The sequence below is a fragment of the Lipophrys pholis genome, assembly GCF_963383615.2.
Source record: "Lipophrys pholis genome assembly, chromosome: 1".
NCBI lineage: Eukaryota > Metazoa > Chordata > Actinopteri > Blenniiformes > Blenniidae > Lipophrys > Lipophrys pholis.
This window is the reverse complement of record NC_137635.1, coordinates 48,017,701-48,036,629: the sequence shown is the minus strand read 5'-3', so window position 1 is coordinate 48,036,629 and position 18,929 is coordinate 48,017,701. Positions and strand designations below refer to the sequence as shown.

General features: G+C 44.2%; 1 protein-coding gene across 1 annotated transcript in view; it reads right to left on the bottom strand.

The window, feature by feature from the left end:
* ptprfb (protein tyrosine phosphatase receptor type Fb) overlaps positions 1-18,929 on the bottom strand; it is a 140,501-nt gene that overhangs the window by 91,105 nt on the left and 30,467 nt on the right. The window contains exons 3-4 of the mRNA XM_080474595.1: positions 17,859-18,004; positions 16,704-16,845 (exon numbers count right to left, since the gene is read on the bottom strand). Coding sequence (XP_080330721.1) covers positions 16,704-16,845; positions 17,859-18,004 — 288 coding nt within the window. The remainder of the gene's footprint in view (positions 1-16,703; positions 16,846-17,858; positions 18,005-18,929) is intronic.

The window sequence follows — 18,929 nt, the reverse complement described above, 5'->3', positions numbered from 1 at the left end:
AAAAAGGTTCCCAAGGAGGAACTTTTACAAAATGCTCCGTGCCGACGGCGGAAATGCTGCTACTGCACATGCACACCACGGCTGTAGTAAATATTTCTTCTGCGCATGCTCAGTAGATGACTCCCAGTCCATATTCTCCTGGGACTTGATGGTTTTATAGTTGACAGTCACTGTATTAACAATCCAATTTCATCGTCTGTTCATACAAACGTCCGTGTACTCCCATTGTTTCCGTTTATAGCTTGTTGTTCTCTGCGCTTGTACATGTGGGATTTCATTACAAAGGCAAGCAACAGCACCCACTAGAGGCCCAACATGAAAACTACCTAATTTTCAGGGTTTCTGCCGTTGCTGTGTAAACGGACATTGTTTTCAAAAACCGTGTAAACATGAAATGGAAACACAAAACCACTGTTTTTTTCACTGTTGTCCTGTAAACAGGGCGTAAAGTTTTACTTTAGTTGTTACACCTGAGCCCTGCTGATCTCCGCATGTGCCTGTTGCCAAAGTGATGGATGACAACAATTAAAGGTGATGTCTCCTCCGATAGTGTGAACCAAAGGACCACGGCAGGCAGCAACACAGCCACTTGCCTCATGAAATATTACTGCTCTAAAATCTAACCTTTTTAAACATACATCACTGCACTGTCCTCAAAGTGTTGTATGAGCTTCTAGGGAATATGAAGGCTGCCTGGCTTTCCATTTGTCTGTGAAAACGTGCCGCACTTGGCTCCTGACTGTACAAATGTATTCCATTAAATGTGTTGGCCTTGAAAACTACAAATAATAAGAGTCTGTTTCCAATTTGTTTGACTAATTTTTTTCTTCACTTCTGTTGAGCGTTTTAGCCCTTTAACCTGTGCAGGAAATTAAGATAGTGTTATACTTATTAGCTCGGGCTCATGTAGTCTTTGTGTCAGTTTGGCACCGGAGAGTCTGCAAAAAAAGAAAAAAAAAAAAAGAAGAAAAAAAAGCACATGGCCTGCAGCTGTTTCTCACCAAGAACATTGCAGAGACAGACATTTGCATCTGCCTGAGACACAGAGGTGTCAGCAGCAGCAGGAGGTGCAAACACAAAGCCAAAGCTAACATGAGTTCAAGTGGAAGAGCTCCATGAATAGTTGGAGAGCTGATAGAGTGTAAAACAGTCAGCGGGTTTACTCGGGGAACATCTGAATGCCAAGGTGAAAGTGCTTTCACACTCTGCTGGACTGCACCAATGGATCAATTCTGAGGTCAACACAAGTAGGAATTGCATCGTTTCCATTGTGCTTTAACGAACTTCCACCGCGCCTGCCTTTCGACAGGCATTGTGGCACGTTCGCAGGTGTGTCTCTCCTTTGGAAATTTCCTGAGAGGCGGGTGGTGACTAATAGGCCCCTCGGAAAAAGGCACGCCGACCCGACTGGTATTTGTGCAACTGCCTTTGTGCTTTTTTGACTTGCAAAGCATCGCGGGGCAAAAGACTTTTCTCACATGTTTTGCCTCCAAGGGCATGTGAGCGGGAACTCTCCCGCTCTTCAGAGAAATCCTCGCTGGCAGAGCTCCCCGCTGCAGAGGTCTCCTCGGCAGGGATGACACGGCACACCCCGACTTCAAAGACCCGACGAGGAGGCCATTGATGTAATACTGTTGTAATGACGTGAAAATGGTGAAAATCTCCATGGAGAAGAAGGAGATGAAGAAGGTGGGGGGAGGCGGGTGAAAAACAAAGACAATGCAAATCTAAACCAAACAAATCATTTTTGAAGATGGACCCGGGGCCGGCGTGAACGGCGATGCGGTGGGTGATTACACAACAGCTTTAATGGACAGATAAGCCTGTTTACTACGGTCCGGAGACGGCGGAAGGAAGGGGAGTGAATGCGAGCGTACAGCGTGCAACGAAATGTGCATCTGAACATCTTGTCGGGCCGGTTGTCTCTGGCACGCTATCTCTTAGGCCAGGTGTTGTGCCAGTTGCCATGGCGATAGCAATGCATCAAGCAAACAGTTCTCAGGACTCGTGAGCGGTGCGCACACACACACACACACACACACACTGACACACCTGCACGCAACGGACCATCACGAAAACACCGCCAAGCAAAAACACAGATAATGCCCTTGTTAATACACGCTAATCCACCATATTCTGGTGGTGGGATCCGTGTGCAGTTATTCTGCTGTTTATCCAAGTGTGCGTGGAGTAAAAAGACTGTAATGCATGCCATGACCTTTGAAATAATACACTTTTTTGTCTGGCTGAGCAGAACATTTGGCCTTATTTCCTCGCCTACAGGCAGATAATCAATAACAGTCATCTAATCCCCCCCCCCCCCCCCCCCCCCCCCCCCTCTCCTCCTCAACTCCTTCCTCCCCTTCCTTTCTTCTCTCGCAGTCTCCCTCCTCTTTCCTATTTATCTGCACTTCTCCCTCTTTCTCCTATCTGATATCATACTTCCACTGTCGTCCGTATGATCTACAGCCCTGCCAGTTGCCTCGCGCCTGTTATTTATGCTGCGCCGCACCAGTTAGTACATCACCCTGGCCTCTGACCCATTACTGCAACCCAAGGGTGGTCCTGTGAATTCACATGGCTGTGCTGACCGAGTCACCTTGTGGGACAAGCGCTGCTGCACAGAATCACATCCTCCATTAACTACGCTCCACGAGTAGCACAGCTGTAGGCTTTCATTTTAAGATTACAGCTCTACTTCTTGCCTCGTGGTCCTACTAACAGGAGTTTGATTGAAGACCCTTGAGATTATGGTATTACAGAGTACACGGTTTGTGGTTTACTACTCATTTTAATGTAGCTGCTTCGAAGATGGAATAAAAAATTTTAAAAAAGAGGAAAACCTTGGGGCTCATGGTACATTTCTGTGGTAATGCGATGTGGCTAATAAGACAGGCTATTCCTCCAGGTATCCAGGGAAAAAAAAGAACAAGGACAGGACCAAAAAAAATAAATCAGAAAGCGTGACGGTTAATGAAATCGGCCTACAAAAAGAAGCGGAGCAGCGGTTTGCAAATAAATGAATTAATTGATCCTCTCCACAACTCAAATTAATCATCGGCAGAGCTTTATTGTGACATGTTTAGTGTAATTACGGCAGATAGGGATGGCTTTTATGAGTTCTGAGAAAGGCAGTGGATGTAGTGGAATGTGGCAGGTTCTGTTAATTAAATCCTCTCTGACTGGGCTCCTGTGACAGCCTTTACTTATTCTCTCAGTCAGAGATAAATGAATAATACACAGAGTCTGTGAGTCAATGTCGGCAGCCTCAGTTTTGATTATGGCGACGTTTGCCGAAGTGATGGGTGTTCGGAAATATTGCGGCGCGACCCGCTAACCGCTCACCTCGGAGGAGGCGAAACAATCATGTCACCGATGGTCAACAGAGGCAGAGAGGCGAGACAAACATGACCTTCGGCCGCAAATAGTTTGACGGCTGGCAGCTATTGTGTTGATACAGCACATAATCCCTGAAGTGACAACAAATCTATACCCAGTTTGGGGGGGGGGGGGAAACTGGGATCATGGGATAGTCAACAGTGTAGTGGTGAACGTGTCTTTCTGTGTGGAGTTTGCATGTTCGCCCATACTTTACTCCACAACGTGACTAACGTCGGGAGCTGGGAATCACGAGAAAAGTTCTATATAAGTGAACTCGGTGTACCGCTTGGGCATTAGTAGTAGCAGTTACTATTTCAATAAACTAATGAGGCGGAGAAGAGTCGTATCTATCCTGAACTAACCTCGTCCTCCAGACAGAAAGAAAAATGTCTGATCGTGAGCAATGAAACGATCAACTAAAAAACATTTCATTATCAGACTTATCTGTGTGACGAAACTTTTTTCTAATATCGGGCCGATAATTATCGGTACAGATGGATGTTGTGCATTCCTACTTATTGCCTATTCAAGCCTCGTGGGTATAAGGGAGCGTAGATGTACATCTGAACATTTTCCTTCAGTCATCAGTCCCTAAAACAGGCAAAATAATACAGATAGAGACGCAAGACACGCAAAATCAATACGGCCTTTGTCAGGCGCAGGCAGACCGATCAGCTACAACATTGTAAAACATACCTGAGCACCTTGGTGGAAAATGGGACGACGCCTCTTAAACAGAGGGAAAATGTGCAGCTTAAAGCTGAGCTACAAGGCTGATGATAGTGAGTCAAGCCGCTCTCGCCGGCCTCGCGTGGCCCAGTGGATAAGCCAAAAGGGCTCGGTGTGTAAATGTGTGAGGAAAAGGGGTCAGGGTAAAAGGCCTCCCATTAGCCAGCTCATTGAATGTAGGTATGAGACGTGTAGCGGGCCCATCCATCCATAGCCAGTCGAGGGCCGGGGGAACTGTTGACTCACTGGCCCGCGGAGCTGCGAGCCGGATCCTCAATGCCTGTTGTTGTGATGACATTGCAGCGAAGAAACACGTCAAGGGGAGATTTTGTTCTTAAACTTTGTTATCCCGAATACAAAAACATTACGCGCATTTTCAAAACACAAGCCATAGAAGTAAATCCGTTTGAAGGGTTTTTAATTGTCTTCCATTGCAGAGGGATTAGGTTGTTCTTTTTGTTGGTGTGTCTCATTGGTTTTTTGAGTGACTCACAGACAAAGACAGACACAGGCGGCTTTTACTGATATCAACATGAAAGCTTCTCGATGGGATCATCCATGCTTAAACAATCAATAAAATACACAGTAAGGTGCACATATGCATCAATATAAACATTGATTCTACTTTAAGGAATATGCCACGTCGATAAACCTCATACTGATTTAAAATTCTGACAATTATGCTACTTCTGTACCGTTAAGAAAAAATTCTATGTAGCACATCCCATTTATACAACATTTCATGTAAAAACAGTTTTTGCCTTTTTGTTTTAGAAAAGTTTCACATTTACATGGCGATGAAATGAAAACGATGTCCGTTGAGATGGAAAAGGCAGAAAACAATGTAGATTTCATGTTGGGTCACTAGTGGGTTTTTGTAATGAAACCACACACACACACACATGCGTGCAGAGAACAACACACTGTAAACAATAAGTTCCAGGAGGGTATGGACAGGGAGTAATGACACTCTGGCGCCGCGCCTGTGCAGATAATCGACTTACTACGTTTCCAAAGTATAAGCAGACACAAGGCCTGAGCGTTTTCAGAAAGTGCTGATTATAGGACGTGTATATTTCACCCGTCGACAAGTTCCACCCTGGAAGCCATTTTCAGTGACTCCGTCCACTGGTTTCATGTAAACGGACACTCAAAACGCAATGAAAGTTTAGTATTGTCACTTGAAAACATGTTACCTGATGGAGTCTGATTCAATTCCGACAATTATCTTATTTCTGCACCCTGAAGAAATAATTAAAAGTGACACTTCTTAATGAACAATTCCTCAATTAAAAGAAGACCGAAGGCCAACAAGCAGGCAGAAGTGTTGAGACTTTCCTGTGCGTGACTCGTTTTTTCACTTGAGTAGCAGCATGAAGCAATGAGCAAATCGATTTGATGCTAAATTATACTGTAGCCGTCTGCAGAGCTCAGCGCTCTCAGGTTTAACTACACGCTGACTTGTATTTGACCCTTCAAATATCAGTCGGCGCGAGAGTCACATCGCTGAGTGACAGTTTCCGTCACCCTGTGTGTTTTTATTTGGTGAGATCATCTATATTTGTGGGAAGGAACAAAAAAACATATCTTATTGGATTGTGGCATCATTTCAATGCCACAACTCGCTCTCCCCGCTGGCCTCCTGTCTGCTGTAGAGTGAGACGCGACACTCCAATAAAAACTAAAAGCTTTCTAAGCCCAGATCATCAGGAGTAGAAGCGAAAAAAAAAAAAAAAAAAAAAAAACCTTTCCTCCAAACAAAAGTCAACAAAGATGACCTGAAAACTGGCTTAGCTCGGAAAGAAATTGACGGGCATGCATGAGGGAAAAACCATTGATGGCTGAAAATCGGCCGCAGTCTCAGAGACGAGCCTTCAGTGGAATCCATAATTGAATGATACGAGCCTGTTGCAGCTGTTGGTGGCAGATATTTAATAGAAGATGTCGATTTGCGGATACCCCTGTCTGTTCCTGACAATGCACAGATATTAACGGATGTGCATGTCTTGTCACATCTCCAATATCTCCTGAAATCCAGAGACAAAGTCCAGATAAGCAGGGCAATATGTGCTTACTATCAGAGGAGGCTGAAACACCCAAGTATGAAATGGCGGCCGGCCATTTTGTACCCAAACAGCAGCAAACTGCTGCTGAACGGAGAAGATACGAAGAATACTTTGAAATACGTTAAATAGAAAGATGCTCCATGCATCTGTGCCATATTTTAGGAGATGTCTTTGTTCATTGTAGCGGTATAAATGTCCAAAAGTATAATCTTACGAAGGATTTAACGATGATACAACGTCATGTCGTCGACATAACATGTCACCGTTGCAACCTGTAAATTGCTGTTGCATTGTTGCACTGACCGTCACTATAAGCTGCCATAGTACGTTTTCACTTGGAACATTGACTTGCAAACGGCCTAAATCATAGTTGGCCATCCCTCTTAATGCTAATATACAAATTAGGATTTGGCACAAGCCTAGAGCATAATTTGCAGAAGGCTTTACTTCACATCGCTTCACTGTTTACCTGCTTGACTGTGTCGGTATCAGCTGTGGAGCTTTGGATCCTTTCTACAAGTACGCACTATAGTATGATTACTGATGTATGAGGAGGCATTTACATCACATACAACCCCCGAATGGATTCACTTCAACATCTTGAATGAGCCAGATGACACAAACAGGGAAGAAGTTTTTCGCTTTGCTTCTCATAAGTTGAGTAAATGTGTTCTCAGGGAAAAAGCATAAAGCTTATACGAGTTTAAAAACACACTTTGACAATCAGCGGCCCACTTTGAAAGGATAAATGCAGCCCAAATTTAGCCCTTTTCTGAATATGCTTCAGTACGAACTCTCTTTTAGCAAAGTGGCTGAAGTTATGACGATAGATTAGAGGAACGTAAAGCCCCGCTTTAGTCATTAGGACGGTTTGCAGATGTGTTTTGAGGTTTTAATACCACGCTCGCGACCTTCTGAAAAGAAGTGTTGGGAGCAGTCAGAGCAAACTCTGTTCACTCACACCACCTGCCTCGCAAAAAATGTAATAGAGCTGATTAAACGTGTGGTTTGCCCGCTTCTGCAAATACCAACTCAAGCACCCTTCTTCTGCTACCTCCTGACCCTTTTTCTCTCACCTTCCCTCCCTCTCTTTCTCTCTCTCTCTCTCTCTCTCTCTCTCTCTCTCTCTCTCTCACTGCTTCTCTCCATCTCCTGAGGCCACAGACATGATCAGTACTGACGGTGCAGACATACCAGACATTGCCGACACAGGTTGCCAAAACCATGGGAGTCATTGATGGACGAGTGCGGATGATAAAATTCAGCCTCCGAGCGAAAACAACTCTGTGCAGACGCCTCACATGTACCATGAGGAATTTCGTCAGATAAATCTCGCAGAGCAGATCAATTAGCTGCGGTCAGTTTCATCAGTCAGCGGACAGCGTTTATCAGTCATCCCACATTTATTCCAAATCCGACGACGTCGAAATATAACGAGAATCGGGAATGTGTCTACTGGCTGACTTGAGGTTTTCTTTATGAATATGTATTGATCACAGCAGACCGGACTTTCCAGCAGTTGATTAAAGCTAAACTCGGAGCCCTGCAGTGTGAAACAATCTCAGAGTTAGGATGCCGACGCAGAGTTTCTGGGTCACCACAGTTTGCTTGTGACTCGCAGACTTCCTGAACTCTTTTTGTGTGTGAAGAGAAAATAGTAACGGGCTGGTAGAAACACAACTTTCTAGTATTTTCTCTCTGATGAAGTGTTTTCAGGCAGATTCCTTGAAGAGAGCGAGAAAAAAACTGTCTTTTAATGGTGTTTTTTTTTCCCTCCTTAATATCATGTTTAAAAGCTAATTAAAAGTTAGTCTAACTTATGACGTCGGAGCTCTTGGAAGTGAGGGTGCACAAGGATGCGGATCGGGTGGCCGGCAGAGTGATTCCACATCCCCGCCATACTGTGTGAGTCCTTGAGAGAAGCATGCATAGACAGATGCAGTTTGTATCCGTCGGGCTGGATATGATCTACGACGCCGGGCGTCCGGCCAGCAGATGGTGAGAAAAATGTAATCTGTGACGCAGACTGTCACAAAGCAGCTAAAAAAAATACAGTACACCTGTGGAGCGGTGTGTGTGTGTGTGTGTGTGTGTGTGTGTGTGTGTGTGGGCGGGTGGGGGGGCCGGTGGTTTGGTGTACTGTATACCCTCCGCTCGTTTTGACAAATACGAGGCCCAGCCCGTGCATACCAAAGCATAAAGCCTCTCATCAACAACCTATAGCATGCCGCGTTAAATATGCGCTGCCCAGTCGTTTTCTCCAACATTATGCATGAGGAAGCCGCTGGAAAAAGCCAGCAGCATTCAAGAGAATCACAGAAGAAGGAGAAAAAAAAAAAAAGTAATGTGAGAAATAGGAGTTACACAACAGACCTTATTTTGGTCATTGTGGATGATCTGAATAGAGCGAAGGAGGGGAGAGGATTAAGTTGTCGCGGGAGCAGGGTTTGGTATTAAATCATTCCGATATAGCTTCTGTACGTATTTATCTTGCCTGGGAAGAGGCGCAATGAGATTTCTATGCTGTTTATCCAGTCAGGTTTGTTGTCCGCACTTGCCTGGCTCCTGAGATATTTATTACTGGCATTGTGTCGCAGTCATTTTCTGCCTCTGCACCGGGGACTATAATGCATGGCAGGCAAATAAAGGCCTTTTCTTACAGGCACGGCTGCAATTTGTTTGCAGTCTCCCGAACACGGCGCGGCTAAATACACTGGCTGTGGTGAAGCTAGGACACTGTGCCCATTTCCACTCAGAAAATGTTCTAACTGCGCTCAAAAAGTGATGAGTTTTTCAACACCACTGTATAATTACGGCCTCCTTTCCCATCTTAAAATTAGAGAGGCATAAAATTGACTCATAGGGCAGAACTCTATTAATATTACAAGGAGCAATATCACTCCAAAGTTTGATGTTTGACATGTTTTCACCGACCTTTTTTTTTTTTTTTAAAACAACTGCAGAGACTTTGAATCCTTGCATATTTCTCGCATGACCTTTGCAAAAAAATTACTTTTTTCTTTTTTCATTCCCTCCCCCTCCTTCTCTGATATTACATGTTGAGAAATGAGTTGCTAGGGGACTTCAAAAAAAACTTCTGGGCTGAAGGAGTCCCTTTCTAATTCAGACTCTGACAGAGGAGGACTCTTGGTAATGATGGGGCTTTTGATGTGGTACCATTAGATAACATTCCTCCTTTCTGGAGACAGGTCCGCTGTCTCCCGACGGACACGGGGAATGTTCTCCAGCAAAGGGAGGCGAGTAAGAAAAAAGTATACCTGAGCTTCTGCTCGTATTTAAGGAATCTACTTGAGTCACAGGGAGAGCTCTGCAGATACCCGTCTGACATTTTGAGTTTGTTTTAGCTTTTCATGTAGGAGGAGGTTTGCAGTGAAACTTGAGATGGCTCAGATAAGCTGGACTGTTTCCCCTGAAGCTTGATATTTGATTATTACAAATGACTGGGAACTCTTGGCTTTTGTAGTTGAAATTCCGAGCTTTCAACGCGCGCTTTTATTCTCGGTGTGGAAACAGGATGGTAACGTGAGAGCTTTAATTTCCACTCCTTAAAAAAGGGAAGCTTTTGTGTTTGCACAAAATGTTTTCTCACCGACGTGAGACCTTCAATTAATTGTTGGCGTGGTTCCTTAAACCCGATTCGTGTTCACGTGAAAAAGAAGACACGGTACTTCCACGTGAGTCGCCGCTGCTCACGCGACGTGCCGAAACGCAAAAGAAATGTTCAAGGCATTTCGATTGACAGGCTGAAAACGACACAATAACAAGTGAGAGCAAGGAAAAACTAAATACAAGACAGGAATTGAAAAAGTAGTTAAAGATATAGTAAGAATGAGTTATGGAATTTAGTGAATTACACAACACTTACAAAGGAAAGCATAAAAACCTTTGTTGTGTTTTGGGTGTCCGTTCACACGACAACAGTGGTCGGAGCCACTGGAAACACAACTATTTGAAAACTGCTCCCAAGGTGGAACTTTTTGACAATGCGGGGTAAACAGAAGAAAACGCAATTTTCTTGACACACTCTGGCTTCGTCTCCGCATAAAACGGAAGAAATGCTGATGCTGCTCATGTGCACCTCCACTGTCGTAAATAGTTCTTCTGCACATGCTCAGTATATCGACGAGAACAACAACGTTTGCCGTCAGAGTGTCATGACTCCCTATTCTCCTGGGACTTGGTAGTTTCATAGTTGACAGTCATTATAATAACAATTCGACTCGTTCGTCTGTCCATACGGATATTAGTGAACTCCCATCGTTAATGTTTACTGCATATTGTTCTCTGCTGCGCGTGTAAGGTTTTCTTACAAAAACAACCAAACACTCACAAGTGGCCCGACATGAAAACCTCAACATTTTCACCGTTTCTGCCATTTTCATTTTCGTTCTGAAAATGCGAAAGCGATGCGTTTTCGGAGAGCGTCGTGTGAACGGGGCTTAAGGCTTCAGCCGAATGCAGCTTGTGCTGGTTTTTGGGAGAAAGCTGGAGCAAGACCAGTTGCTAAAAGCCCACCGCGTCATGGAGCCGCGTCACTTTTCTCATCACCATTAAGCGTCCCGACATGGCTTTGACACCACCTTCGTCATTTCTCGATCTGAGTCATTGCATTTTACATTTTACATTCTCATCAAATGTTAACGGCGTTGAAAATATGAAATATTGCCCGGCTGCAGAGAAGTGGCGGCGCACTGCAGTTAAGACTGATGTTGTGAGCTGAGATGTCTTTTCTGGCCAGCAGTAGTTTATTTCATACATCACAGAGACAAGCACCATTTACCTGGACATTTACTGAGGCGCTTCTATTCAAGGAAGGGAAGGGAAGGGAAGGGAGGGGAGAGAGGAGGGAGGGGCGGCCAAGGTCAGAACATTGGCATCGTTACCCATGTAATGACTCATTGTTCACCCTCGTCATCATTCTATACTACCTCACTATAACGTCAGAGCCAGCGCACAGTCCACCACACCAAGACAGAAGGTGGAGAGAGGGATGGACGTTACAGAGACAGAAATAAGAGAGAGAGAGTGGGAGAAAGGCGGGGGGTGGTGGGGGGGGGGGATGGAAGACGGGCACAATATTTCTCCATCACGCCTCCCTCTGGTCTCAGAGACTCTGCATCATTATTTATCCATACAGGTCAGACCGACACACTGTTGACATACTCTCTGCGACACGCACGCACGCACGCACGCACGCACGCACGCACGCACGCACACACACACACAGGATACACGTGAAAATCCATTTTGCATGAGAGGCAATTGTTCAAAGCATCAAAGTGACACAAAGAAGACTTGTAGCTATGGTTTTCTTGTAATTTGACATTGTGACAGTGGGGCGACAATAAAGCAACACAAGCCTTTATTCTGTGTGCAGACACACACACACACACACACACACACACACACACACACACACACACACACACACACACACACACACACACACACACACACACACACACACACACACACACACACACACACACACACAATGAGGAATGGCTGAGCTGACTTTGGGCCAGTATGTAAGTCTCAGTGGTGTGACCTCTCGGGCAGGGGCGTGAGAACTGCGACGAACAAAGAACGAGGCTGTTACAGCGTGACAGAATTACAGAGTGACTCCAGACTCATGACTGCGAAAGTGCTAAAGCCCTCGCTTGGCTTGTGTGAAAACATGTTTTTGAAACTCCTCACAGGTGAACCCCCCCCAGACACACACACACACACACACACGCACATCTATGGACAAACCTCCAGGAACAGTGACAGAATGTTTTTTTTACCTGTGTAAGACTTATCTTTGTGCTTGCATGGCGGCGTAATGGTGTCGGTTGAAGGCTTCTTCTTCCCTCTAATTGAGTGCACGTTGACCACAAGTGAGAATGTGAGTGTGTTGTCGAGAGTGTAGTGCACTGCCTTCACCCATAATCAGCTGGGATCGGCTCCAGCCCCCTGCAACCCTTAATTGGATAAAGCTGTATGGAAGACGGATGGATGGACATTCTTCTTTATTAGCACTTGGCAGCTCTCATTCACTCAGAAAGTGACTGCCAGAGGAGTTGGCCAAAAGTAAATGGAAAAAAATAAATAAATGAAAAATCAACAGCTCTGTTTGCACAACAATGTTTCAAGTGGGAACGCATTGTTTTTGCGTTCTTATTTCAGTTTTGCGTTTTGAAAACGATGTATTTCTGCACCAAATCATCAGAAAACGACGCAGTTTTCATGTCGGGTCACTGGTAGCTGTTGGTGTTTGTTTTCGTAATGAAACGGCACACACGCGCGCACAGAGAAAAATACACTATAGACATTAACAATGGGAGTACACTAATATTCGTATGGACAGACGATCCACTGAGCATGTGCAGAAGTATTCACTACAGCTGTCAGCAGTGTTTCTGCCGTTTTACATGGAGACAGAGCCCGGGCGTGTTAAAAAAAACAGCGTTTATCGGTGGCTTTGACCACCGTTGTCGTATAAACGGACACCTAAAACACAATGGAAGGTTTCCATTTCCACATGTAAACGCTCTCACGTAAACGGGATAAAAGTTTCCCATTGTTATACAAGATACACAAAATATATTAAAAAAAAAAATCCCTGGCGGTGAGGCAGATAGTGACGTAATGCACGCCTGAACCGGGGCGCTTTCCTTCACACCGTTCAGACTTTGCTTCAAGAGCCCCCCGCGAGCACGTGTAATGCTGAACTGGTGTGACTGTCATAATCCATATTTTGCCGGATTGGCATAACAAAATAAAGAGCCAGTATATGAAATAATCATAATTAATGCCCGACCTTCCTTTGCTCTGCTAAAACCTATAATCCAGATCGACTTAGTGCTATAATGACTTCACCATTCCCGCTGCCTCTCTGGACGGGTGGCGCTCAATCCATTATGACAACTTCATGTGGATGCAAAATCACATGTGCTTCGCAATGCAAAACGAAACCCTTTTTTTTTTTTTTTTAACACCACATTAAGTCTATATTTTTACTTGCTGAAGGTTGACCGAGTCGTCACGTGTTTTTCTGCATTCTTGTTTTATTTCCCTTCCCTGTCGACGTCTCTCACATCTTCTCGCAGCTTCAACAGTCCCGCGCAGGCTCGGCGGGGTCTCCTGGTCACTTTCTCCAGATTTTCTCATTTGGTCCGAGACGTAAACATGTTGCGCTCCACTGTGACACCGAATTCTCGCACCTTCGGGCTACCCGTGGCCCATTAAGGAGTAGGATCATTAGTCTCCATCTGCTTGGTGCTGCCCCAGTGTTTTCTTACGCCGAGCTGTTGATATGAACTTGATGTATCGCTCGGCTACAAACAATAGTCTAAAAATAGAGCGGGGGTTGACGTCACCGCCCTGTGAGGGCACACGTGTTTGTGCCCCGGCGTGTTTGTGTCCGTTAATATGCGCCATCGTGTGCGTGCTTGTTAGTTTGCGTGTTGCATGTTGGAAGGCGCGCTAAGTCCCGTTTCGTCCTCGGGGTTCTGGTCGACTTATTCTGATTAAACATGAAGCGCGGTTCTGCTCTTCTCCGGCCTTTCATCAGTGCGTTAAAGCAAAAACAGAACAATGTTGACAGACTAAATAAAAAGTTCCCACAGAGTTAACCAATTTGTTTTGTTTTTTTATGTAACTTTTTTTTTGTTGAGATTCGATGCATGCTAATAAATGCTGAGTAATACACTCTCATGGCTCAGTAAGCTGCATCCAGCAAATTCACGTCTGAATCATGAGGATCATTATTATTATGTACATTTTAATCTGTCTGAAGATACACTTCAGTTATTGAGGGTAAACCGACCGCAGCAGCAGAGACAGGAAATACATTTACAAGAGTTTTCAGTATATTATATATAATTTTACTACCTAAGTTTGAGCACAAACCGTTAAAATGAGTTAAATTGAAAACTTATTTTTACTTCGACAGTGTTAGTAATTCACCATTTGTGGTTTAAAATGATTGTACTTACAGTTTCACGTTGTAGTCTTGCTCATCCTTTCCTCAATACATTCTTTGTATTATGGTTAGTTTTACCCTTCTGTTACTACTCTAAACTGGATTACACTGCTGACACAAATGGTTTACGAACAATAGTGTAGTAACCAAAAAAGTAATACTGGCCCACAAAGTAATATTGGCAAATATTGTAATAATTTTGATGAATGGAAAAAAGCCAATAAATTACTGATAAATTAATGAAGAGAGAGTGTTGCTGAGTATGGATAATCAATAAATGAATAAGACAAATGCAATTTTTATCATGTATTATTACAATATTGGCTGAAGTTATTATTACAATTTGATAGGATTTTGTTAAAGCTACTTCTTTCATGTAATTAGTTTATTGGCAAAATGTTATTATAATAATGGATCCAATATATTATGATCTTTTAGAATTATACAAGTTATTACATTATTGGCTTTATTACATTGAAAAAAAGCAAAAGATTATTACATTATTAGCAGTTATTACATTATAGGTAGTTATGTTAAAATGTTGAGTATGAGAGATCCAGGATTGAGTCCTGGTTGCATCTGGTGCAAGACCTTGTCAAATCTATGGTCCAAGTAAAACAATTTCTTATTTTTTAACTTGGATGCCTTGAAAATCTGCTACTTTCTTATGTTCAATCACTGAGTTAAATGAGTCTTTTTACCTGCAATTGAAGTTTCAGGCTCTTTTGGTCATAGATAATTCTACACTCACAAAAACAACCCGGGACCATTCTGCAGGAGCCCGTATTCAGAAATATAGATCTACCACTGTGCTCCTTGCCAAAAGGTTTGACGCCGACTCCAATTTCACCAGCGACTTGTTTACTTTGGCCCTCTGCCATTTGACTGTGAGCAGGTAACGTGAAGAGGCCTGCCAGAGCTTGTAGGCTGAGAGCGGCTCTCCTCGGTTTTTGTGAGGCCAAAAAACACGAGCTGGAAGTGGATCAACTCAACACGGAGGTGGGGACTTCTGTTGGTGTCGGTACCAGCAACTTTCATGTCACTGAGATGACTGTTTACCAGGGGAAACACGGAAAGCTCAAGCACGGCGTTTTACTTATTAAAGGTGTTGTTTATCATATATGAACTTTGTGTGATGATGGACTCAGCAGCTACTGCGACACAGTCACAATACAACTACTGCTCGTCTTTATTTACCGAAATGATAGAATGCAAAGTCAATGTCCTGATTGGCCCCCTCGAGCTGAATGTGTGAACAAACTCAGGTCTCTCCCTGCACTCATGAAAGTCCCTTTGGGAAGCAAAGTCGACGGTATCAGAAAAAAGGGAGAAAAGGGAAGGGTGGGTGTAAGAAAGATGGGATTCCACCATTTGAATGAGAAGCGATCTGCTTTAATGCCACTATGATGGCGATGGAGCGCTTTAATCTTCACTCTGGCTGGCTGTGGAGATTTTCTTCTTCTTCTTTTTCTCCCTTTTTTCAATGAAATCAACTCCAGCGGTGACTGGCATCCACGCGACAAAATTACAATCAATTAAAGAGGACATTGACGTTCACGGCTCAGCCATGTGGAAGGCTGCGCAGGAGGAGGTGCAAAGCCTCTGTCTATATGAATCACATACGTTGGGGCCCTGCGGGCGAGGAGGACGGCGTCCTCGGAGGTTAAGCCGGCTCACAGGCGTGGAGGGTTTCCCCTCCAACATACCACGACTGTTCACATGTTCATCGAACATCCTTTTCTTACAGTTCACAGGATTAATGGGAATTTACTCATAAACACCCGCGGACACTCGGAGGTAGACTCCCGCTCAGTTCAGATAATTAGAAAGGTCGTAGCGGGTTCAGGCCGGAGCTCGAAGTGGCGTTAATGTGGACTGCATTACACTGACAACTGAGGCTGACAGACATGAGATGGGCTGAATAATAATCCAGTTTCACCCTGAAACTGGCACGTTATGCCCGTTTTTGAAACAGGTCGCAGTCTGTCACACTTTGGCATTTGACAAATTTCACATTATCGGCCGAGCTCGGTCGAAAAGCGACATTAGAAACACATTTTCATCGGGATGTAACATTTTGGGCTGAGCTCTTGTACTGGTTCACATTCAATCATACGGGTGACCCGAAGAGCTGAGCTGTTGCCTGCATATGTGCAGTTTTGAGTCGAGGTTATCTTCACGGGAGATTCAGATGAGTCCGAGTGACTCACTGAAGGAAAGTAAAACGCATTAAAGCCAAGAATTTTCTCAAAATGTAAACAGATTTCTGTTTTTTTTTGCTGAATTATTTTTTTATTTCTTGTATTTTCTACCTGTGTGGCACTGCCAATAATAGGAAATAACAGAAATCCAGCCAAGTTGAACCCAGGTTTGTGTGACTTAAAAGGCAAACGTTAGTGTTTGTTTTGGGATGTATTGGAGTAAAAAAAGAAGAGGAAAAACAAAAAAAAAAACAGGAAAAGAAGAAGAGTTTCAAAAAAAAGAAAGTGAAATCAAGATGAAGAAGGAACCGGAGTGGAAAAAAAAAAAACTTATCTTACCTTCAAGCACTGTGAGCTTGGCACTGGTGTTGATCTCGCCTGCGCTGTTAGTGGCTGTGCACTCGTAAATGGCTTCGTCTCTGTGTGTGCGCAGTGGCTGGATCCGCAGCACGGAGCCCGAACCATCATCGAATTCAATCACCTGGGAGAGCCACAGCGAAAAGAAAAAAAAAAGAAAAAGGCCAAGAGTGTTATTTTTAGGGGCCTCGTTTTCTTTTCCCAAAGATATTACACAAATTTAAAAATAAATCCATTTCTGCTTGCAGATTACGGCACTGTTGATTTTTGTGTTCTGGACTTGAGGGAGGAAAAATGCTGATTATTTTTCCGTTTTTTTTTTGCTGCTTTGGTGCTTTCTCAGAAACACCTTTCGGTGTCCTTCTTTAAAATTCTATCACTTCATTATGGCTACAAAGGAGTAAAGAAATGAGAATGTCCAGTAAAGTACGAGCTGCGCCGCTGACGTTTGCAGTGAATGATAATAAAGTCATGTCTGAAAACACAACAATGATCGTGAGACGTACCGACCACGAGAGCAAATAAGCGATTATGTTACAGAGGTAAGACGGTACAGAGACAGCGCGGGTTCCCACCTCGGGGCATCTTCTTCTGTTCATGCGGGTTCAAAAGAGGAAGGGGAAGTACATGAAGTGATACATCAAGGGTGTGTGTGGACAGAGATGGTGTAGCGAAGCAACAGAAGGGGAAGGATGAGGGTGTGAAGAGATGGAAAGAGATGAAGCGGACTATATAAATCAAGATAGAGGGAGATTAAAGAGAAGGGAGGCCTGTCTGGTTTCACTCGGAGAAGAGAAGAGTTGGTGTGATGCTCAATAACAGGGCCATTCATTTGGTGTGCTCGGCGAGTGTGTGTGTGTGTGTGATTTGTGTGAACGGAGTGGAGCGTGCGAGCGAGCACGTGTGTGGATGCGTTCCGTCTCACACAAGCCGTGCAACGCCCACCTCTGTTGTGTTTGTCACGTGTGTCATGTTTGTGCCAGCCGGGATTATGACTGCCATTGTGTGTGTGTGTGTGTGTGTGTGTGTGTGTGTGTGTGTGTGTGTGTGTGTGTGTGTGTGTGTGTGTGTGTGTGTGTGTGTGTGTGTGTGTGTGTGTGTGTGTGTGTGTGTGTGTGTGTGTCTCATATTGCCCACCTCAAAGCGCTGGGAGCTGACTTTCTTGCCTTTCTTCATCCAGGTGATTCTGGGTTTGGGCTCCCCGGTGGCTTGGCACACAAACGACGCAACCCCGCCCGAGATGCCCGTCTGGTCCTCGGGGGATTTGACAAAACTTGGCAAGCCTGAGGAGAGGTAAGGACAAAGAGAACACAGGTTATTGATGGGTGAGGAAACAAAGAGGCAAAGAAGTATAAAGGGATGCGGCGAGGTGAGCGTGACGTTCGAGGCTCCGCCACATCAGAATGCACAACTTGGTTATCTGGTGGTGTCGCTTTCTTCTCACAAAAGGCATATTCAGTGTGTGTGTGTGTGTGTGTGCGCGAGTGCGTGTGTGTCACTGTATCATTTCTCGCCCTTTTTAGTTTTTTTTGACACAGGCAGTCTTTTCTGCCTCTTCGCCCACCAAAGACACTTTAATCAGGTTATTTTGCATTCAATATCCCACCTCTGCTGGATGTGGCACAAAAACAAACTCTTAACAAGGTAACTACTCTGCTTGATTTCGTGCAAGGGTTGTTGCAATGACAGATTTCTTTCAATACTGATGTAAAAACATTTTCATTCAAGGCTCTTCAGAAAGCACGAAAAGGAAAAATAAAGTCCTAGTCTGACATTTTTTTTTGTCTGTGTTGTATAATTCTTTAAGGACACGGATTAATTCCCGCATATCAAATAGACCACCCGCAGCAGAACCGAGGGGATTTCAGTTTGTTGCTGTTTGTTGAAAATCTGCTTGTAGATTGTGGCCCCGTTTACACGACGACGTCTCCAGTTAAAACGCATCGTTTTTGTTTTTTATTATTCAGAAAAGTTTGCGTTTACACAGCAACGTTTTGACGAAAACAGCAGAAATGCAAAAAAAAAAACGATGTAGCTAGCATGGCGGGCCACTAGTGGGTGCTGTTGTTTGTTTTGGTATTGAAACAACACACACACACACACACACACACACACACACACACACACACACACACACACACACACACTCACGCTAAAACAACACTACGCTCTGAACATTAACAAGCGTTTGTTCACTGACGGCATGCC